This window comes from Onychomys torridus, chromosome 8 (genome assembly GCF_903995425.1).
Source record: "Onychomys torridus chromosome 8, mOncTor1.1, whole genome shotgun sequence".
Classification (NCBI taxonomy): Eukaryota; Metazoa; Chordata; class Mammalia; order Rodentia; family Cricetidae; genus Onychomys; species Onychomys torridus.
The window spans coordinates 105155038-105177988 of NC_050450.1; the positions used below are offsets into that span (position 1 = coordinate 105155038).

General features: G+C 47.7%; 1 protein-coding gene across 4 annotated transcripts in view; it reads left to right on the forward strand.

Annotated features, from left to right (window-relative positions):
• Window positions 1–8354, forward strand: part of Septin9 (septin 9) — a 130284-nt gene extending 121930 nt beyond the window's left edge. For all 4 annotated transcript variants that reach the window (XM_036196219.1, XM_036196218.1, XM_036196221.1 and 1 more), the window contains 5 exons: window positions 508–625; window positions 2053–2148; window positions 2312–2408; window positions 5529–5580; window positions 6505–8354. In XM_036196219.1, coding sequence (XP_036052112.1) covers window positions 508–625; window positions 2053–2148; window positions 2312–2408; window positions 5529–5580; window positions 6505–6640 — 499 coding nt within the window. In that variant the 3' untranslated portion in view covers window positions 6641–8354. The remainder of the gene's footprint in view (window positions 1–507; window positions 626–2052; window positions 2149–2311; window positions 2409–5528; window positions 5581–6504) is intronic.
• The last annotated feature ends 14597 nt before the right edge of the window (window positions 8355–22951 follow it).

The window sequence follows — 22951 nt, forward strand, 5'->3', positions numbered from 1 at the left end:
GGCCATCTTCGCTCAGACCTCTGCCTGCAGCTTCGCTTCCCACAGGCCGCCTGGGCCTGACAATACCACTATGGAGAAAATGCTGTTTCAACGGGAAAATGATGCCCACACTCGGGTTCCGCCAGCCTCCTCCCTGCTCCCTGCATCAGACCCTGGCTCTTTGGAGCCAAGCTGACCTGGGGGACAGTTAGCCTGTCCCAGGACCCTGAGCTTCTGGACACTGTCTCCCACTTCTCCCTGACACTGGAAGCCCCAAGGCGTGACAGTGATGTGAGCCAAGTCACTCTTTGGGCAGTGTCCAGGGCCCGTTGGGCTCCTAGTGACAGTTGTGGGTGAGGGGACTTAGAGCCAGCTTCACTCAGGCTCTCTAACCTCAACTCAATAGGGGGAGCATTCACTTTGCACCCTTCCAAGCCCAGCCTTGCCCCTCTACCGACATGGCCTCCTCTGTGAGACCTGAGGCCAGGGATCCCTACCCTGAGTCTCCTTTGCACTGTCCCATTTCAGGCTTAGACCCCTGGACATTGAATTCATGAAGCGCCTAAGCAAGGTGGTCAACATTGTCCCAGTCATCGCCAAGGCTGACACTCTGACCCTGGAGGAGAGGGTCTACTTCAAACAACGGGTAGGACCCACGGCCTCTCCTGTTCGGCCCCGCTCCCTCGAGGACTGCCCAGACAAGTTACAGGCCTGACAGGGGCCTCTCCAGCTCAGGGGACACATGATAGGAAAGCCACCCTTCAGCCCTTCACAGCATGTGTCCAGCCTTCGGGGAGCCCCTGGCCTGGGTGGCTGCTGGGGACCCCCATTCCCAGCAGCCTCAGTAGGTTTTGGAGTAGCCCAAGCAGAGGCAAATGTCTCAGAGCTGTTGGACCCAGCACACCTGGGTGTTATTAGGTGGGAAAGAAAGCTAAAAGGCCTGTCTGCCTCAGTGGCTTTTTCTTCTGCCATGGTCGAGGCCACTTCTGGCTGGGTGACATGGTGCCCCTGTGGGCATCTGCACAGAGTCCTGGGCCTCCTCTGAACAAGGCCATACTTCAGAACCTCCTGGGAACTCCAGCCTGGTGTTGTGAGGCCCCAAATCCAATTCCAGAGACTCCCAGGGCTTCCATCCCAGGCCATGTATCAGGGATTTTCCCAGCATGCACAGGGAAGGCTAGTTGGGGGTTGCGTCTGCCAGAGACCAGAAAGCTCCCCAGTGTGAGAGTCTGGGTCTGCTTGGGCAAATGAGACAGCTGTCCCCTGGGATGTCCTCTATTGACTATCAACTACCTAGGCCATCATCAAGGTGGAAAGCATTTCAGCAGCAGGTATACTCTGAGCCTCAAGAAGGAACCATGCTAATCCTTAGCAGGTTTTAGGAAAGAGGACTTAGCATCCTGAGTTATTTGGGGGAGGGGGAGGGGTCGTGATGAGCTACACAGGAAACACGGGGAGATCCTCAGGACAGTGATCACAGGGCAGTGAATCCCTTAATGCAGAGGTACCAGAACTAGAGGTTCGGGTGGGATGTAGCTTGGGTGGTGGAGTGCTTGCCGAGCATACAGAAGGCTCAGGGTTTGATCTTCAGCACTACATAAAACTGGGCATGGTGGCACATACCTATAACACCAACCCTTGGGAGGCACAGGCAGGAGGATCAGGAGTTCAAGGTTGTCCTTACACAGCCAGTTTGAGGCCAGCCTGAGCCAGAGACTTTGTCTCCTAAAAGCGTGGGGGTGGGGCTGGAGAGATGGCTCAGGGGTTAACAGCACTTGCTTCTCTTGCAGAGGACCCAGGTTCCATTCCCAGCACCCACAGGCAGCTCACCACGAGTTCCAGGGGACTCACATGCCCTCTTCTGGCTTCTGTGGGCACACATGTGGTGCACATGCATACATTCAGGCAAAACACTAGTACACATGGAATAAAAATAAGTAGAATCTTTAAAAAAAAAAAAAATGAGACATTCTCAGGGCAAGGCCACTCAAAGCCTGCCTTTGTAGGGGTTCATGGCTCAGGCACCTGATGGCTGCTAGCCTGATTCAGAGACCACACCTCTGTGTTCCCCAGATTACCGCAGACCTACTGTCCAATGGCATTGATGTGTACCCCCAGAAAGAGTTTGATGAGGATTCAGAGGATCGGCTGGTGAATGAGAAGTTCCGGGTGAGTGGGTCACCAGGTGCTGGGACGTGGGGGCGGTGGTAGGATGGCTGGAAAAGGATGGGTGTCCACGTGTCCAGCCCTGGGCCTCTTGAGCCAAGGCCTGCAGTCTTCCAGGTCCAAGGCCCAGGAGCACGTGTGGCTAATTTTTCTGCTCCTTCTCCAGGAGATGATCCCATTTGCCGTGGTGGGCAGTGACCATGAGTATCAAGTCAATGGCAAGAGAATCCTGGGAAGGAAGACCAAGTGGGGCACCATTGAAGGTACTGGCTGCTGCGCCGCCACAGTGTGTTGACCTGTCGTTGAGCTGGGCACTCATCCGGTGCACTGTGGGACCCTGTTTCTTCCTTTCTTGTGAAGACATTGACTGTGGGGTACACCTGTGTTCCTTGAACTTAATTATTTTGTCATAGACTTAGTTACTTTATCCCAAGTATGGAGGGCTGGGACTCTGGTCTTCTCTGGGGTCCAGGTCAGCCCCCAAGTGGGACGGTCCTAGGCCTTTCTTTCAGCTCTTCCTCTCCTCAGTAGAATGGAGGATGGGAAGGACAGAGCTGCCTGGAAGATAAAAACCTAGTTTGTTCCTTGTGACCAGTGTGGTCCAAAGGCCCCACAGAGGAGCAGAAAGTTGAGGCTCTGTGAGTTGGGGTGAGTCCCCAATTCTCCAGAGCCTCAGTCTGCACACTTCATAAGTGAGGGCTACACCCTAAGGTCTAGGTGATGTGAGATGTTCCAGATGGTTAGGGTTGTTCTTTTGGTTGGTTTTGGGCTTACTCTGTAAGCTGGGATGATCTGGCACTCAAGTCCTGCCTTGACCTCCTGAGTGCTGGGATTATAGGTGTACACACCACACCAGTGCTGGGATTATAGGCGTACACACCACACCAGTGCTGGGATTATAGGTGTACACACCACACCAGTGCTGGGATTATAGGCGTACACACCACACCAGTGCTGGGATTATAGGCGTACACACCACACCAGTGCTGGGATTATAGGCGTACACACCACACCAGTGCTGGGATTATAGGCGTACACACCACACCAGTGCTGGGATTATAGGCGTACACACCACACCAGTGCTGGGATTATAGGCGTACACACCACACCAGTGCTGGGATTATAGGCGTACACACCACACCAGTGCTGGGATTATAGGCGTACACACCACACCAGTGCTGGGATTATAGGTGTACACACCACACCAGTGCTGGGATTATAGGTGTACACACCACACCAGTGCTGGGATTATAGGCGTACACACCACACCAGGCCTGCTAGAGCTCTTTGGTGGTTTCTTGGCTCTGAGCTTGGAGGCATCCAGCTCAGGACCCTCCCCTGCTTAGTGGATTATCATTTAACCCTTTCAGCTCTCCGGGTCCCTTTACTCATCCTCTTTTCAGAGAGGAGTTAGAGCAACGGTTCTCACCCTTCCTAATGCTGGACCCTTTAATACATGATGCGGTGATCCCAACCATACAATTCTTTTCGTTGCTGCTTCATAACTGTAACTTTGCTACTGTTAGGAATCCTAATGTAAATATCCGTGTTTTCCCCTGGTCTTAGGTGACCCCTGTGAAAGGGTTATTTGACCCCCAGAGGGTTGTGACCCACAGATTGAGAACACTGAGTTAGAGGGGCAAATTCTTTAGAGTGCTTGCCTAGCCTAGCCTTAACTGAGTCCATGCTCTGTACCACATAAACCGGGTTTGCTGGTCCCCATCTGTGATCTTAGCATTTGAGAAGTGGAGGGTCCGGGATTCAATATCGTCCATCTGACAGTGAGGTCGGGAGAGCTAGGGAGGAAAAGTGGGGTGTAAGAAGAGAATGAATGGACAGCTGGGGCTCCAGACTGGGCAGTGATTTGGGGTTCCACATGCAGCCCTGCACTGGAGCCTCTGGAGTTCGGAGTTGTCACCTGGTCTTTCTGAGGTGAGCACTAAGGACCTATCTGCCCTTCCCTTTCCCTCCTGTGCCCTCCACGTGAGTCTTTCAGGTGGGCTGCTGTGGGGATATTTTCTAAATATGCTCAGGGTATTTTAGGTGCCTGTGGCTTTCATGCCCCTCTGTGGCAGACGACCCCAGAGGGGACCCTGAAGCTATTCTCTCAAAAGCTTGTCCTCAGCTTTGTTTTCCTCAGTCCCTCCTTCCTGTCTCTGCTCATCCTCTTTGATTCCTCCCCAAATGTGCAAGGCATGGTTTGAAGTGAGGACGGTTTGGGGTAAGACTCCACCTGGGAGCTGAGAATGGCATGGGCTATTGGCGTGTCTCTTCTGACCTCTGGTGGCCAATTTGGGTACTGCATACACTCCATGAGAAATTGTCAGGGTGATTGCTTACAGTTAAAGGTCCACACAGCCTGTGTGAACCTGTAAAGGTGCTCCCCGGTTCCCACATCCAGTAGCCTTCATGTGAGGACCCTGGGGACTTATCAGAACATGGTAGGAGTTCCAATCAGGGACACACACACACACACACACACACACACACCCTGTGAGTTCATAACTGAACAAGCTGTATCCAGTTGTGCCCGCTCCTTACCTCCTCCTTGGTGTACACCATCCAAAGTTCCTGTTCCATCCTTGGGAACTGGCTGGAATACTGCCTGGGGGATGGAAAGCTACTTTGTTCCTTGAGCATAATGTAGTCAAAAGCCTCACAAAGTCCAATTACACTGTTAGTTCCCTTGGTCCTTTTGTGGCCCGAGGCATGAACCACGCCGACCCCCCTCTTACATTCCCTCTTACATTTATCTATTAACTTATTTATTTTACTGGGGGAAGAAGTCTTGTACGTGCCGGAACACACGTGGTAGCCAGAGGACAACTTGCAAGAGTCGATTCTCTCGAGACTACCATGTGGTTCTGGGAATGAAACTCAGGTGTTGGGCTTGGCAGCAAATGCCTGTATCCACTCAGCCGTTAGCCCATGTTATGGGAAACTGGGTCAGAGAAGCCAAGATTCACCCAAGCTGGAACGCTCACAGTTCTGGGGCGCAGTCCATCATGGTGGGGAGTCGTGGTAGCTTGATGAGAGGCAGTTGATCACATGGCATCCACAGTCAGGAAGCAGAGATAAGTGAGTGCTGAATTCAGCTCACTTTCTCCTTTTATTCAGCCAAAAATCCTGAGCCCATAGGATGATGCTGTCCACATTCAGGGTGGGTCTTCCCTCAGCTGGACCTCTCTGGATGCACCCTCATCGACATACTAGAGGTGTGTCTCCCAGGTGACTCCAAAACTAGCTGAGTAGCTGTCAATCACATGCCCTTTCTCTCCCCCACCCACAAGTAGGTGGGGCTTTCTGGAAGCTGTTGGCATTACTGGATAGGAGAGGAGGGCTTCCTTCTGACAGGACATTGACCATCCTTCTCTTTTCCTCAGTTGAGAATACCACTCACTGTGAATTTGCCTACCTGCGGGATCTCCTCATTAGGTAAGTCAGTCTTCGGCTCTGAAGGCCCCTGAGGAGGACCAGATCTGGGGGTGGGGGTGGACAACTGGGCAGAGGCCCCACCTCCATATCAGCTGCTTGTTGTCTGCCCTGCCCTCCCCTCGGGAACACCTCTAAAGCCCATTGTCTAAAGCTGGAAACAAAACAAAACCCTCTTGGGGGGTGAGTGAAGAAATAGGAATTCTTTCTAGCCTTCTGAGGTCACCAGGGTGAGAGGGGCTGAATTCCGGCCCCCTGTGGCTAAGCCTACCAGATTCAGCTATGGCCTCAAGGGCACAGCCTGGGCTATCTATCTCAAAACAAACGAAAGAAAGATGTCATAATGAACCCTTTATTTTGTAAACTAAAATATATTAATAGTGGGGGAAGATGCAGGGCAAGGGACCTGGGGTAGGGCTTCCAGGAACAAACCTTACCACCTTTGGGACTCCTCGCCCTTCCAACTCCCCTTTCCAAAGTAAAGGGGAGTGGTAGTCTGCTGTGGGGGTCAGTGGTAGAGCTTGCCTGGCGGGCTTAAGGCCCTGGCTCCCACCTGCAAAAGGAAACTAGAAAAAAAAAAAAAAGATCTAGGCATGGCAGGGTGGACAGCTCTGGGGACCGTGGTCACCTGCTGACTCCTGCCTGCTGGTGGGGGGGGGGGGGGCTTTCGAGTTTGTGTTGTTAGTGCTCAGTCTGTATCCTTGTGCAGGCCCAGGCCCCTGACTAGCCACAGCATGGACAGAGAGAAGGAAGTATGGGTTAGAATTCGAGCCCACAGAGGGTCTGGAGTCACCAGAGAGCAGACTGCCTGGTCCTGCTCTGTGTACACCAAGAGCCTGCAGGCTGCCTCTAAGGGCCGGGAGGAAGGGAAGGTGGTTGTGACCCCAGGCAGGCTAAGGTCACCCCACACTGGCCACACCCCTGCAGGACGCACATGCAGAATATCAAGGACATCACCAGCAGCATCCACTTCGAAGCCTACCGTGTGAAACGCCTCAATGAAGGCAACAGCGCCATGGCCAACGGGGTCGAGGAGAAGGAGCCAGAAGCCCAGGAGATGTAGATGCCATCCTGCCCCTGGATCCCCACCCCCAAATCTTCTCATCCTCCCTGGCCCACCCACCTACCCTGTCTTATTTTATATAATTATCCCCATTTGTCACCGCCTCCTTCTCTTTCCACACTCTGCCCAGTAACGAGAGGGCTTATCTCCCAGGTGTGCTCTTATTGGCTGCAGCAGCAGGGTGGGCGGGACTACAACCTGGGCTCCCCTCTGTGCCCTCCTCCCTCTCCATGCTCTGAAGGCTAGACTAGACAGGGCTCAGCCCCTGAGGGGTTAGAAGAGCTGTGCATTCCTGCCCACTCTGAGTTTTGAGCTGAAGCCTGTGGGGACCAGGTCCTTGGGGGGGGGGGGGTTGTGGAGGAGCCCATTAAGCCACAAGTCCCCATGGCCACAGCCTCAAAAACAGGCCCAGGGGAGGATGGAGCTGGCCAGGTGGTCCTGGAGCCCCATCTGTCATTGTTGACCACGTCCTCAGCTGCCTGCTCCCCAAGGAAACTAGAGACACCCACAACCAAAGTTGCCAATCACGTAGACATAGTGACAGCCATGCCCCTCTCCCTAAGCTTGTCGCAGAGCAGAAAGTGCCTTGATCCACGAGAGCCAGTCCCCTCTTCCCAGTTGTCCCTTGGATAAAAAGCCAGGGAGAGGGAGTTCTTTGCTCCCTGCCCTTGACCTCCTCCCCTGTGCACCGGGCTTTATCAAGAGGAAGCATGAAAGATGTGCCCCACCCCCGTCCCAATCCTAGAGAGGTCAGAGCAGACTTGGAGTGGAGGGAGGAAGCCATGGAAGGAAGGTGCTGGAAGGGTACTGAGGAGCTGCCCTGCCGGGTACCAGGAAAGGTGTATGTCTGGTCCTCTGTTTGGCCCAAGATGCTCTGGTTACATTGTCACCCAGTTGCCCCACCCCCCCCCTACACACATACTGCCCAGGCCAACTGAGATGATTCAGTGACTGCACTGGGTGGGAGCCAGGAAAACCTGACCATTTTGCTGTCTACATGTGCCTAGACCCCTGTGTCCCAGAACCCATCATTATACCCCCAAGGACTGAGAGATGGGAGGGTCAGAGATGGATAGCCAGACCACAGGGTGAGGTTTCACAGCAGAGCCAGGCTCCCTCTTCTTCTCTCAGAGGGATCCATTAGGGACCATCGATGCACAGCTGACCAAAGCCATGCCCTTTCTGCTTGCCCACCATTCTTTCCCGTCTCTGGGAGGAGTGGTGAGTGTAGACAGGTTGACCCGCTTGGGGAAGGTGCCTCTACAGACCCCAGGCTAGCTTCTTGCAGCCTAGAAGTGCAGTGGGAGGGTGGGGTGCAGACAGAAGAAGAGGGGCGCACATTGCTCCCTGCATTGGGTGTCTACTCCCCTCCCAAGTGTGGAAGGCCCCTCATTGAGCCCTGCAGCTGAACAGTTTGCTTGCCAGCTTGCCAAGTTCTTTTGCCAAAATCAGGACTTTGAAGGAAATCTCTAGCATGCTGGACCCAGGGCACCTTGGCCTTTCCAGCCCCAGTGTCCTTGGGGACTTAGCAGCAGCCCATGTCAGCAGGGTGAAGTCATGCCTCTGTAACCAGCCACTGAAAACTGTTCGTCCGTCAGGCTGTTCCACACAGCCTTTCGCTGGGGGCCTCCTGGGGTAGGGGTGTCTCTTTTTGTATAAATAACAAAGTGTTGAAATGTATTTCCTGAAATAAATGTTTCAAATACAGACTGCAGTGGCAGTGGGTTCCCTTGCCTCTGGACTTGGGTGGTCCATTAGCAAGTGGATGGAGACACGTGCTGGAAGAGATGGGGCTGTGTGGTACCCTGAATCCAGACTTGCAGAACCAGTGGCCCCACGGTGAAAAGTGCTCTTCCAGACAACTCATTTAACAGCACCCATTCAGGTGGGTCACAACTGCCTGTAATCGGGCTCCAAGGGGGTCTGACGCCCTCTCCTGGCCTCTGATGGTACCTGTACACAGGTGGCAGACACATATACACATGAATGCAAATCTAAATTTACTGTTAGGCCCTATGAACTGGCCGTTTACAATAATGTTACTCAAAGAGAACTAGACCATGTATGCTTCCAGGGGCCTGGCTGAGCCAACTGGGATGGGAAGAAGGGAGGAGCCCCGGCCCTGGCTCCTCTGTGTGCTCTGACATCCTGCAGCTCCTGCAACAAATGACCACAAACCAGGCTCCCTAGAACAGCAGAATCTGTCTACATTCTCATAGCTCTGGAAGCCTCAGACCAGGTGTTGGCATGACCTGCTCCATCCAGTCTTGAGAAGAGAGTCCTCTGCCTGCTCCTGGAGACTGCATGGCTCCAGGCTCTGCCCTGCCCTCCCCCCTCACACACCCTTTTCTGTATGTCTTGAGAGATGCTCTCCTTAGATGGACAGGCCACTTCAACCCAAGATAATCTCATCTTGATCTTTAATTACATCTGTAAAGATCACGTTTCCAAATAAGGTTTTATTCTAAGGTTCTGCACAGGTGGGAATTTGGGGCAATGTACACTTACCACCTCACCATGTCCCCTTCCTGCATTGTGGAGTTCCCAGAACTGCAGGGACAGCTTGAGAAGAACACAAGGCTCACTTGCCTCCAAGCCGAGTTGTCTAAGGAGTGACTACACCTCTCTGGCCTGCCCACACTCTTCTGAAGTCCACCCGATGACACATGGGGTTTCATTGGCAAATGAGTTTCTGGCCAGCAGCCTCTTGGAGTCTTTAAGTCAAGGAACCCGAGTTATGGGTTTGAGTGCCAATGACACCAACAGAATGGGATGGTTGGGTCCTTGGGGCCAGCTTGCTTGAGTCCCCCAGTTCTAAGGCCCTTGGCAGGTCCTCCTTCCTCAAGGCCGAACTGTTCCCATGTTCATTCCCATTGTCTGTCCTCCAGCCACAGACAGACTTAGGCGGTTGTCATTCATTAACCCAGCCCACATGTGCCTCCCAGACAGTGATGGGGGTACCCACCTCCCACTCAAACAAACACTCCATCATTCCCATCTGCCCAGGAGCATGGGCTTTCTTGTGCCTCCTAGATGGTAATGGGGGAACCCTCACCTCCCACCAACAGTCAGCAAGCCCCAGCGATCTTGTCTCCACTCTACAGTACTGCGGTTACAGGTGTGCATAGCTATACCAAAAGAAAAAAAATGTAATGTGGCTGCTGGGGATCTCAGGTCCTCGGGCTCCGGCCACATGTGCTCTTGAGCTCTCTCCAGCCCTGAATGTGGCCTTTCCATGGAGCTGTCTATCAATGCCAGAACTAGAGGGGGAAGGAGGCTGGACAGAACAAGGTTGCTTCATGGCGTAGGACCCCCATGCCACTGACCATCCTCTTATCCAGCCACAGCCTCACACGTAGCCAGCGTAAATGGTTCCTGGAGCAGTGGTGTGGTCCAGAATGGACTGTCACCAAGGCATGACCCAGGAGCAAGAAGGCCCTGCAGCGGCCCCTGCTCATGCTGGCTTAGGCTTCTGTGAGGATTGGGGTGTCCCAGAGGATCTACAAATGCCAGGTGTCCCTCTCCCCAGGCCTCAGGGTTTGAAGGCAGGAAACATGGAAAACCCCTGGGGAGCCACTGGAGGGAGGGCTACCCAGTGCACCTGCATGAGGCTGGAAAAGCTTGAGGAGCCTGTTCAGAGCAGGCTCTGTTGGGGTCGCTTTTGGATGTGTGTGTGTGTGTGTGTGTGTGTGTGTGTGTGTACACGTACAAATGTATGTGGAGGAGGGTGTTGTGTGTATATGTGTGCATGGAGGCCAGAGGACAGCTTTAGTGTAGCTGAAAGTTTTTCTGTGTCTTGCCTGGTCCGCAGCTGCTCAGACCCAAGTAAACACACAGAGGCTTGTATTAATTAAATCTACTTGGCCATTAGCTAAGGCCTACCACTGACTACCTCTTACACTTAAACTCAGCCCATTTTTGTTATTCTATATGTTGCCATGTGTTCCGTGGCATTACCTGTGTGCCATTACATGCTGCTCCCTGGATGGTGGGCTGGCATCTTCCGACTCAGCCTTCCTCTTCCCACAATTCTCCTTGTTTGCTTATCCCACCTACACTTCCTGCCTGGCTACTGGCCAATCAGTGTTTTATTAAATCAGTGTACAAAAGCATTATCCCACAGCACCTTGGTTAGTTTTTTACTTTTGTTTTTGATTTTTTGAGACAGGGTTTCTCTATGTAGCTTTGGTGCCTGTCCTGGATCTCACTCTGTAGACCAGGGTGGCCTCAAACTCATAGAGATCTGCCTGGCTCTGTCTCCCAAGTGCTGAGATTAAAGGCGTGCACCACTGTTACCTGGCACCTTGGTTGTTTTTTGCTTTTTTTTTTTTATTTGAGACAGGGGCTCTCACTGGCTTGAAGTTTCCAAATAAATAGGCTGGGCTGGCTGGCTAGCGAGTCCCACATATCTGCCAGTTTTTGCCTCCCCAGTGCCAAGATTAAGTGCATGCCTCCATGTTGAGCTTTACCTGGTTCTAAGTATTGAAGCCCAGGTCCTCTTGCTAGCCTAACAAGCATCTTACCCACCAAGCTGGCCTCTCCAAGCACACACACACACACACACACACACACACACACACATATATTTGTTTATTTAATATGTATAGATGTCTGTGAACCGGGTGTGTGCCTGATGCTGGAGGAGGTCAGAGGCAGGTGTGGGATCCCCTAGGACTGGAGTTTCAGACTGCCATGTGGGTGCTGAGAAGAGAAATTGGACCCAAAACCTCTGGAAGAGTATCCAGTGCTCTTAACCACTGAGCCTTCTCTCCAGGTCTCTACTCATTTTTAAACACCACTTTCTGGCTACAAGTATAGCCTTCCATATGGAAAATGCCAGAAAAGAAACTACACACTAGAGAAAAAAATCCCCTTCACAACCAGTGATGCTGCCTAGCTCTGGCGATGGGGCATGACCTCAGGCTCTAGGGGAGATCATGGCAACCCCAGCATTTGAGAGGCTGTGGCAAGAGTATCAGGAGTTTGAGGCTACCGCAGTTCCCAACCCCCCCACAAGTCCCTGTGTCTTCTGCCCAGAGGGGTTCCTCGGTAACTGGGGCGATTCTGTGTCCCTCTGTGCCTCCCCTCCTCTTGCCTCTTGGAGGGGGGGGCAGGGAGAGGAATCTTGTCCCTGTCACCCCCTCCCCCCTCCCCCAGACTGCCTGTACAGCCCTTTGGGAACCAGCGTAGGACTGAGGTGCATTTCCTGGATTGGAATAGTAATATTTTCCAGATGCTGCACTGCCCAGAGAAGAGAGGAGGGAGGGGTCTGAGCAAGAGCAGAGCCCCTCCCCCACACCCGAGGGAGGCTGGCTGGGGCCACATCTACGCAAGGTGGTGGTCACTCCACATCAGTTTTCAGGAGCCCTTGGAGAGTTCTGGTGTAGAGGGTGGTCTGCCTTGATGGCCAGTGGGTCAAGCAGGCCTGCAGAAACTCTCTCCACTGCCTCCGAGCCAGGTTTCCTCCTGCCGAGGGCCACAGCTGGAAAGAAAATGTAAAAAGTAAGAGTAGAAATACTGTCACAGACCTGTGATCCTGGCACTCTGAAAGTGGAGGCTGGAGAGCCAGAGACCACCCTGGCTGCGCACATACATAGTGAGACCCCGTTACGAAGGGTAAAGTAAGAGGTTAAGTCCTCTTGTGTCTCTGACAGTTCAAGCCATGCCTGCATGCCATAAAACATTTGAATGGTAGGTATGGGAACAGCAAACAGTGACTGCCAGTCAACCTGCTCATGAGTAGGAGTTAAAAAATAAAAATAGCGGCCAGGCGATGGTGGCGCACACCTTTAATCCCAGCACTCGGGAGGCAGAGGCACATGGATCTCTGTGAGTTCAAGGCCAGCCTGGGCTACCAAGTGAGTTCCAGGAAAGGCACAAAGCTATACAGAGAAACCCTGTCTCAAAAAACCAAGAATAAATAAATAAAAATAAAAATAGCTTGGTTGTGGTGGTACATACCCTTAATCCCAGCACCTGGAAGGCAGAGACAGGTGGATCTCTGGGAGTTTGACGCCATCCTGGTCTACAAAGAGAGTTTCGGGACAGCCAAGGCTACACATTGAAACTTTGTCTCAAAAAAACAAAATAAATAAATAAATAAAATTTTAAAAGCGCTGATATGTAAAATTAAATTATAAAATAAAAATATTTGTTAAAAAATTTAAAAGTATATGTGTGTGTTGCAGGTGTGCATGTATGTGTCTGGGTGTGTGTACTCGTGGGTGCACATAGAGAGAGGCCAGGCAAGATCCTGAGCATCTTCCTTATTGCCTTGTAACAGAGTTTCTCACTGAACTGGAAGTTTGCTGTTGTGATTAGGCTGGCTTGTCAGTGAGCTGTCAGGACCCTCTTGTCCCTGTACCCAGAAGTCAAAATAGGGGTGTTTCTAGAGCAAGAGCTAGGAGGTCCATGAGAGTTCTCCTCCTGCCTGGTAAGGCCTGAGTGTGAAATGTCCCTCACAGGCTCATGTGTTTGAACACTTGATCTCCAGAAGGTGGCGCTGTTCTGGGAGGTTATGAAGCCTTTTGGGTGTGGAGAGGGTGAGGCTTGAAGGTCACACTTGTTTCTGCCTGAGTTTCCTGATGATATAAGGAAGTTGCACCACAAGCCCCGCCCCCAGCTGTCATGCCTTCCTGTCCTGATGGGTATCTCCATCAACTATGAACCATAAAAAAACAAAAACAAAAACAAACCCCCCAAAACAAAACCCTCCTTCCTTAAGTTGCTTCTATCAGGTATTTGGCGACGATAACTAGAACTAATTCACCATCTAACCCCGCTCCTATCCAGTTACCACTTCCTGGCTTAGGGATGGCCGACTCCTCTGCTGACGATGAGTTTTAGTGCAGAGGTGTAATGGTTAGTCCTCATTGCCTGAGGGATTTGAACCAACTAGGGCGCCCACACCACTTCCAGGATGTGGGCCCTTGGATGAATAAATAAGGAAAAGGAAGCCCCCACGGACCCGCATTCATCTCGCCACCCCCTGACTGTGAACACCATGTGATCAGCCACCTCAGGTTCCTTCCACCATGACAGACAGTAACCCTCAAAAGTGAGCTGAAATAAACAAACCTTTCTTTACTTACCTTTCTTGCATTGGGTACTATGTCACAAGGAGACAAGTAGGGCTGAATCACAAAATCACTTTCCCATGTAGATTCAACTCTGCAGCCTTGAACTTGGGTCCACATAAGAACCCCAGTGTATCCCTCCTAGATCACATATGGAAGAATTCCTGGAGGCCAGAGTTGGAGCTGGGCTAGTGAACAGAGGGGCTGAGAATAGTTGGCCCTCAGTAGTGCCTCAGGGTCCCTTCTAAGTCAATGTGATTCAATGTGGCTCCTGGAGAGGCCATGGATCCAGTGGGACTGGGATGGGTGTCTCTTTTTCTGCTGTGTGGCCTTGGGCAAGGTCTGTCCCACCAACAGGGACAGTGGTCACTTAGGCGTTCTTTGATGCTGGGGAATGAAGCAGGCAGGAAGCCTATGTTTCATTACAGTGATAAAATGTGCAAGAAAGGCAGCTTCCAGGAGGAAAGGTGTGTGCTGGCTCACAGCTTAGAGGTGCCGTCCTCAGTCCACTGTCTGCTTTTCAGCTCAGTGGCGAGGCAGAAACCTCCTGGCTGGAGGGCATGGCAGAGAAACCTGCTTGCCTCACAGTAGCCAGGAAGCAAGGAGAGGAAGGGAGGGAGGAGAGGCCAGGTCTGCCCTTTGAAGGCACCACCCCAGGCATCTACTTCCTCCAGTCAGGTTCCATCTCCTGGTTTCTATAGCCTGGTAACACTATCAAATGATGAATCTGGCAGTGGGCTGATTAGGCCAGAGCCCTTGTGAGGCAGTCCTGTCCCCCGAGGTTTGGAGTCCCACTGCTCAACATGGCACTGGGAAGCAAACCTTTACCATGCCAGTGTTGGGAAGTACATTTCTGTGATGGTTTACAAAGATGTCTGGCATTTGAATACTTGATCCTTGGTTGATGGCACTGTTGGGGAGGCTTGGGGTGTGGCCTTGCTGGAGAAAGTGTGTTGCTGGAGGAGGGCTTTGAGGTTTCAAAGCCACACGCCATCCCCGATGCATTCTCTCTGCTTCCCGCTTGTGGCTTAAGATAAGAGCGCTCAGCTCCTGCTCCCTACCATGTCCATTCTTCACTTCCCTCCAGCCATGATAGACTCCTTTCCCTCTGGAACCACAAGCCTAAATAAATGCTGCTGTAAGTTGCCTTTGTCATGGTGTTAGCACAACAGTAGAAAAATAACCAGTACAGTTTCATGCCCAAGCCACAACAAGCCCACAGCAGGATGGATTCTGCCCTAAGCCAAGGGCCACCCGGACCCAGTGCCAACTCACTGGGTCCCTGTCTCTCTCCATCACAATGTCACTCTTTCTTCCAGCCCTGGCAAGTGGACCCTCTTAGCATCTCTGAAGCCTGGATATGTGTGTCCAATCCAGGGCTTTCTCTTACATACTGCCACAGCAGTACTGTCCTGTTCTACAGGACTGGGTGGACCCATGACACGTCGGAAGCATGGTCACAATCTTCTAGGCTACAGGGACTCCACCATTGGTGGTCAGGACCTATTGTACCAATGCTGTGCATGAGTGCTCATGGGAAAACATCTTCCTTCCCTTTCATAGAAGGTGCTTAGAAATAACCAGAAGAAAATGGGGCATGAATAATCAAGGCTTCCCAGAGTAAGTGGGTCTCAATCTGTCTGCTTGAATTAAAAAAACAAAAACAAACAAACACCACTTGGAGGGGTCTGGATGCCAGAGTTTCTGCAAGGTATCATTACCATGCCACTGCCTGCTCCTTCCCCTCTCCTCCCCTCTCTCTCCTCCCTTCTGCCCCCTCCCTTTCTTGGGTGCCAGGGACATCAGCACTGGGCTCTTCAGCGAGACCTGCCACCCAGAACATCACCATGGCCTCTTCACTCTCTCTGGTTAATTATTGGTGAAATTATTAAGGTCACTCCACGTAGTTAAAAGGGAGGTTTATTTTGTGGGGTAACTTACAAATGAAGGGATAGTTTGCAGGGTCTGGCAAAAGTATGGCGCAGTCTGGTAGTGTTCTCTGGAGAACTCTGCTTGGTCTACCTCCAGCGTCCAGGGTCCCAGCACCAAGAGAAGCCTGTCCTCTCCATCCTGGGTCCTCAGCTTCCTCCCTCAGCCCTGCCTTATGGGTGTGACCATTACTGAAGCTTCAATGGGGGTTGGAACTTCCAGGCCAATGCTGGGATGGCTACCCACTATATCTCCCCCTTTTGTCTAAATAAGAAGGTTCTAACCTAATACAAGACTATATACAAAGAAATGGTTATTAAATAATGTCCAGGAGTAATGAGGGATAATGACCTAGATAAGTTGGAATTACAATAAATGCAAACAATATCAAGCAAAAAACACATACTAAAATCCAGGGAAGTCTAGAGTGTGGGTAGGTGGCATGTTACAAAGATCATTCCAAAAGGTGTCCTATCCTAAAGAACCTGAGTCTAATACTTCATATATTCTATTAAGATATTATGTATGTATATATACTAAGTTGTAACTATAACTGCTAGTCTTCAACCTCATCAAAGACCTGAGAAGGACTATAATAATACCTGAGAAATGGGAGAAGGACGCAAGCAACTTTCCGGAGTCTTACAAGAGTAGACAGAGACAGCTGGCAGCCTGGACAGTCACCTAATGTTTCTCAGCATCATTGGTGCATTCAAAATGGCTACAGGCCTAGAGTATCTGACAGACCATTTCAGAAGCAGGAATTCTGAAAGACCATCTTACCCTGTCTTGGCAAAGTATAGTGGTCGCTTTCCTTGTGTCCCGCTTGTCCAGAAAGGACAGCATTTGTACTGTTAGTAGTTGAGGCAAGGGCAGTTCTTTGCTCAGTAGGCCATGTTGTGCCAAGAAGACAAACTTTCAAATGGAAATGTCTTAGAAGCCCAGCATTCTCTCGGGATCAAATTGGTGCTGCCAGGAGCAATTGTGTCTCATGTCAACAGAATTCTAAGTTATTTAAATGCCATATTCTCTAGGTCTATGAAGTGTTTGAAGATTACCTGTCCATCCAACCTATGTATTTATAAATCTGGATAACCTAACTAACATAATTATAGAGATGACAAGCATAGGTGACAATAAATCTATAAGTCTTATCTACCTAAACAACCTAAGGACTAAGGCTTCCTATAAATAAGGAAAACAGTTTGTAAGCAAAAGTACAGTAAAAGGACAATGACTTTAAATTGTGACAATACACAAAACATCTTTAACAGAGGTAGGAATTATAGTGCAATATGTAATATAATAATCCTAAATATATATCAGTATACAGAATATCTTAAACAGAAGTAGAACATACATACAGTATGACAGATATAAATTTACAATATACAAATATTTCAAATAAGAGTAAAAATTTGTGTACATATAACAAATATAGTTCTGTATTTGTATCAATATACAAATTATCTTAAATAGGAATATAAAAAGTTTATATTTGTATCAACATATAAGAATTCATAACAGTGCAAATTACAGTGCAAATTATCTAAGGCTGCTATATTACTAAATTTGTTTACTAATGTATATGATAGTCTACCATAATATCTTATACCTATCCATTCCATTTCTTCTCCCCGCCCCCCTTTTTTTTGAGACATATTTTCTTTCCTTAAGGAGAGTACTGAGTTTAATGGTTTCTTCCACCTCCAACCCTAGAACCATCATCCATAACCCTGAGAAATATGAAACCTTAGGGAGAAGGGGTGTCATTTTCTTAGAATTGCTTCCTTCTGTTTAGGGGGCGATGGTATCTCTGTTGGGTATTGTGAGAAAGCTCAGATAGTTAAATCTCAGTTAGACTAACTGTAGATTCTGCAGAAACTCTCAGAGTAATGGGTAAGATTGTCCGAAATTCTGGCAAGAAGTGTAGTATGATGATGATTACCATGGCATCATTCTGGATTGGGTAGAGTTGTTGTTGTTGGGGCCCCATCTTCCTTCTGGAGACTTCAGAGATTGCTATTGGAAAAACTTATTTCTTATCAGAATGGAAGGTTTGGATTTAAAGATGTCATGACATGTAAGAAAGGATTCCGAGAAATCAAGAGTAAGCATGGAGAGAATTAGAATCTTGAAGACAATGGTCCCTTATAATTTGTTTCCTTCTGTCTCACACCAGAGGGCTCTTCTGATATGGGACTGAAGAATCTCTCAACCTTTTCTTTTATCAATATGCTTGGGTTTAGAGAAGGAGTGAGCCAATTCCATCTCCAAAGCCAGCTTGGTTTATAATTAAATTGGAACCACAACTATTCTAGATTGATAGAGATATAGATGTTAGACAGTGATATCTTATGCTGTGTAGATTGGTACCAATAGATTCTTTCTTTCTGCTGTAAACATCCAGATATCCAAGGCCTTATGGTTTCTGGAAGATGGGTATTTCCATTATCCTGGAAAGGCAAAAACAGAACCCTACCCCAACCTTTGATTGTTAAATTTTTCTTACAACCTGAAGAGATGTCACATTGGTGGATGATCTTTTACTTCTCCTTATCAAGGGATTTCTCCTGTTCGAATCGCATTTTTATTAATTTTGTTGGTATCCATAGCTTTTCTTCTCCTGTGGAAACAAAAGCAAAACCCCTTCCCCAATGTAGGACATATCCAGGTTTCCATTCTGAGGTCAACACATCTTTGAAATAAACTGGTTGGTTTAGCTCAGGAGTTTTGTCTGTTGTCCAATGTCTCTCTGCAGCTGTTGTTCCTTTCTCATCAGCATTGAGAAAATTTAAGGTTAATAAAGCACTATGCAATCTATTTCTAGGAGTCATTGTTACCTGTTGCTGTTTATTTAGCATATCCTTTAAAGTTCAACTGGATCTTTCTATGACTGCTTGGCCTGTGGGATTGTGTAGTATACTTGTAACATGCTTTATATTGTAATAAGCAAAGAACTGTCTCATTTTATTGGAGACATATGCTGGGGCATTGTCTGTCTGAATTTTTACAGGTATTCCCATGATGGCCATAACTTCTAATAGGTGTGTAATCACAGAATCAGCCATTTCAGAACACATAGGAGTTGCCCACTGAAATCCTGAATAGGTGTCAATGGTAAGGTGTACATACTTTAATCTTCCAAATTCTGCAAAATGAAACACATCCATTTGCCAAATTTCATTTCTTTGTATACCTTTTGGATTGCTCCCTGCAGGTAATGGAGTCTGGTTATAGAAGGAACAAGTAGGACATTTTCTCACAATATCCTTAGCTTGTTGCCAAGTAATGGAGAAATCCTTCTTCAAATCTTTGCTATTTACATCATGTTTCTTATGAAATTCTGAGGCTTCTAGCACATTACCTATTAGTAACTGATCAATCTCATTACCTTGTGCTAGAGGTCCTGGCAGACCTGTATGGGATCTGATATGTATTTATATATATATATATATATATATATATATATATATATATATATATATATATATTATATATTACATATATAATATATATATTATATATATATAATGTTCCCTTTTTCTGATGATTTCCTGCAATTGTATGAATAATGAAGTTAATTCTATATTATCAGGAATAAATTCAGCAGTTTCAATATGTAAAACAACTCTCTCTTCATATTGAGAGTCAGTGATTATATTGAGGGGTTCTGTGAAGTCCATCAGTACCATAAGAACATCCTACATTTCTGCCTTTTGTACAGAGCTGTATGGACTTTGTACCACTTTACTTAAGTCTCCTGATTTGTATCCTGCTTTCCCTGATTTATTTGCATCAGTATAGAATGTGAGGACTCCAGAAATTGGCTTGTGTCATACAATATGAGGAAGGACCCATCAGTCTTCTTTATGAATTCTATCCTCTTGCTTTTGGGATAATGGTTGTTAATCTCTTCCAAAAAGTTACTGCAGGCTCTCTGCCAGTATTCATTATCTTTCCATAGTGATAAAATTTCCTCATTAGTTAAAGGTACCACAATTTCTGCTGGGTCCATTCCTGTCAACTGGCGAAGTCTTAATTAACCTTTTTGAATCAAATCAAAGATCTTTTCTATATAAGTCTTTAATTTCTTATTTGGTTTACGTGGTAGGAATATCCATTCCAATATAATATCTTCCCTCTGCATCAAAATACTTAAGGGGGAATGTCGTGAGAATTGTTATAATTAGGAACTGTAAAGGCAAATTTTTCTCTATCATTTTCTTGTATGGTAAAGAGACAGTCTTTTAAGTCAATAACTGTTATAGGCCATTCTTTGGGTAGCAGAGAGGGCAAGGGCATCCCAGTCTGTAAGGAGCCCATTGGCTGAATTACTTTATTAATAGCTTTCAGATCTGTCAGCATTCTCCAATTGCCAGACTTTTTTTAATAACAAATACAGGAGAATTCCAAGGGCTGGTAGATTCCTCAATGTGTTGAGCATTTAACTGCTCTTGAACCAGCTGTTCTAAAGCTTGTAGCTTCTCTCTTGTCAAAGGCCACTGTCCAACCCAGACAGGTTTATTAGTTATCCATTTTAAAGGTAAGGCAGTTGGTACTTCTGAGAGTTCAACAGCAGTTGTGCTCTGTTTGTGTACAGCCTGAATGGTTGGTGACTGTTTTTTATAGCATGTTATGATACTATTCCTAGAAACATGCATTGGCCTCTATTCCTTTTCTGAGAGTGTAGGAATTTTAATCTGGGTATTCCACAGTTGTAACAGATATCGGCCCTATAGATTTACTGCTACATTTGCTACATATGGCTTAAGCCTTCCTCTCTGTCCTTCTGGCCCTATGCATTCAACCCATCTCGAACTCTGTTTTATCTGAGATAGGGTGCCAATTCCTAAAAGTTGGACATATACCTCTTGAAGAGGCCAATTCGGATGCCATGATTTTGGTGTAATTATGTTCACATCCGCACCTGTGTCTACCAGGCCCTCCAGAAACAAGCTATTAATTCAAATTCTAAGCTTTGGTCTTTGTTCAAATATTTTTTTTATTGTGTTCTTTGTAAACTGTGATTCATCTATCAGGGCTGTTTTATCATGCATTGCAGTATCGGTTTTTACATTAGGCATTGGTTTATTCAGTTGTCCTGGAGAGGAATGTCTTCCACAGTGGCTGGGAATGTTCTTACCACATTTGATTTGGGGCCCTGCAAGAGGCCCCCTGAGGCGTTTCCCACCAGTAAATGGTTGCCTTGTATATCTATTTTTGATCTGCACTCACTGGTCCAATGTTGGCCTTTACCACATCTTCTACATAATCCAGGAGGTGGTTGGGGTCCCCTCTTTAGGCTATTCCTAGAAGGAGTATTACTTCTAGGATTAACCCATGTACAGTTTTTACTTATATGACCTGGTGTACCACATTTAAAACATTTGGTACCACAGGGCCTTCTTTCACCTCTGGGATTTGTCTCTCCTGTCCAAGCCTCATTAGTGTAGTTAAGAGACTCAACATCATTAGTATACTGAATCCATTCTTCCAAAGGAGCTGATATGATCTTTAATGGTGTAAGTATTCTTTTGCATTCTGCATTAGCATTGTCGAATGCCAAGGACTCAGTTAATACTTTTCTTAATTCTTTATCTGACACAGCTTTTGTCATAGCTGTGTTCAGCCTTTGTAAAAAAATCAGTGAAGGGTTCGTGCGGTCCCTGAAATATCTTTGTGTATACTTCAGTTGCTTTTCCAGGTTCTGGAATATTTTCCCAAGCATTTAGAGTTGCTGTACAGCATAGGGATATTGTATGCTCATCATAAATGGCTTGTACATTCCTGTCAGCAAAACATCCCTCACCAAGTATTTGATCTTGGGAGATCTCAAAACCTCTGAGTTTACCTTGTTGCTCTAAATTTCTTGCCTCTTCTCTCAACCAGCTTTTCCACTGTAACTGCTGGCTATATTCTAGAGCAGCTGAAATTAACTGATGCCAGTCATCTGGAATGATTCTATGTGAGGTAGACCACGAATTTAACATCTGTTTTACATATGTGGAGTGTATCCCATATGTAACTACTGCTTCCTTTATATTTTTAAAGTCTTTTGTTGAAATTGGTTGTAATGTGTATTTTGCATATGGCTCAGGGTGTGTGTCATCTGCTGGCTTCTCATGGATGATAACAGGATAAGCCATTGCATGAGAGCCATTTGGAGATGTTACAACCTGTATGGTCTTGCCCTTGTGCTTATTAGGTCCCTTGTCATGTTTATTGAGAGTTTCCTCCAGGGCTTGTAAACGAGCAGCTAGGGTCTGTTCCAGGGAGTAAACCTCCTCTATTGTAAGGGATTCCAGATTTCTCATGGAATCATGGAAGTTTTTATGTTTTTCTGAAACACATGATTCCATGGACCTTATCTTATCAAGTAATGATAATTTTTCTTCCTTATATAGTGTCTGAGTAGCTACAACTTCACTCTGGAGAGTTAGTGTTCTATCCATTAAATACTCACATTTATTATCAATAAAACCAATTTTGGGTACAAGCTTGTTTTATAAATTCTGGTTAGCAGATTCCAGAGAGAGAATATTTTTATGTAAGTCCTGGTCAGCAGATTCCATAGAAAGAATCTTTTTCTGTAAGCCTTCATTGCTATCTTTTAAAGCCTGTATCAGTCCCAATAATACTCATCTTTGTTCTTATTATTAAACCAGTGTTTGAACACTGTAAATTATTACAATGAATGTCAAAATGGTACAGGCCAGATATGCCTTAGGGAAGTCGTATATTTCCAGGAAAATGTCATTCATCATACAGGCAAAAAGGTTTTTAAATTCTTGTGAGGTAATGTTGTCAGCCATATTACAAGAATTACTCAAAATTTGTTAGTCAGTTTTAAGGTGTAAAATTGTCAAGTACTTTTACTTGAAATAAGCTTACCTTTCCGTGGTTTGGGGGGGTGCAGTACCACTTTTCAGCCAGCAGGAGGCGTTGGTATAGCTCCAAAGCAGGGCCTGCTGGTGACCTTGGCTGGTGGCAGCTGAAGGCAGGAGCCAAGATGGCGGGGAGCTGGCACTCAGGGAGGAGTGGGAAGGCTTCACTCACAGCGGTTTTTGCTGGTCTGGGGGCAAAGCTAGGGAACTGAGACCGGACTAGCTGCTCCCGTTTTCAGAAATGGAACCGTGTAGACTTTCCCTGGTTAAATGGAACTTTGTAGGCAGGTTTAGGTACCTGCCAGCCAGGAGGAGGCTGAGGGTGGGAGCCGCCTAGTCCTTTGGAATTTGCCCCCCCCCCCCCCCCCCCCCCCCCCGTGAACGCCAGATATTGGTGAAATTATTAAGGCCACTCCACG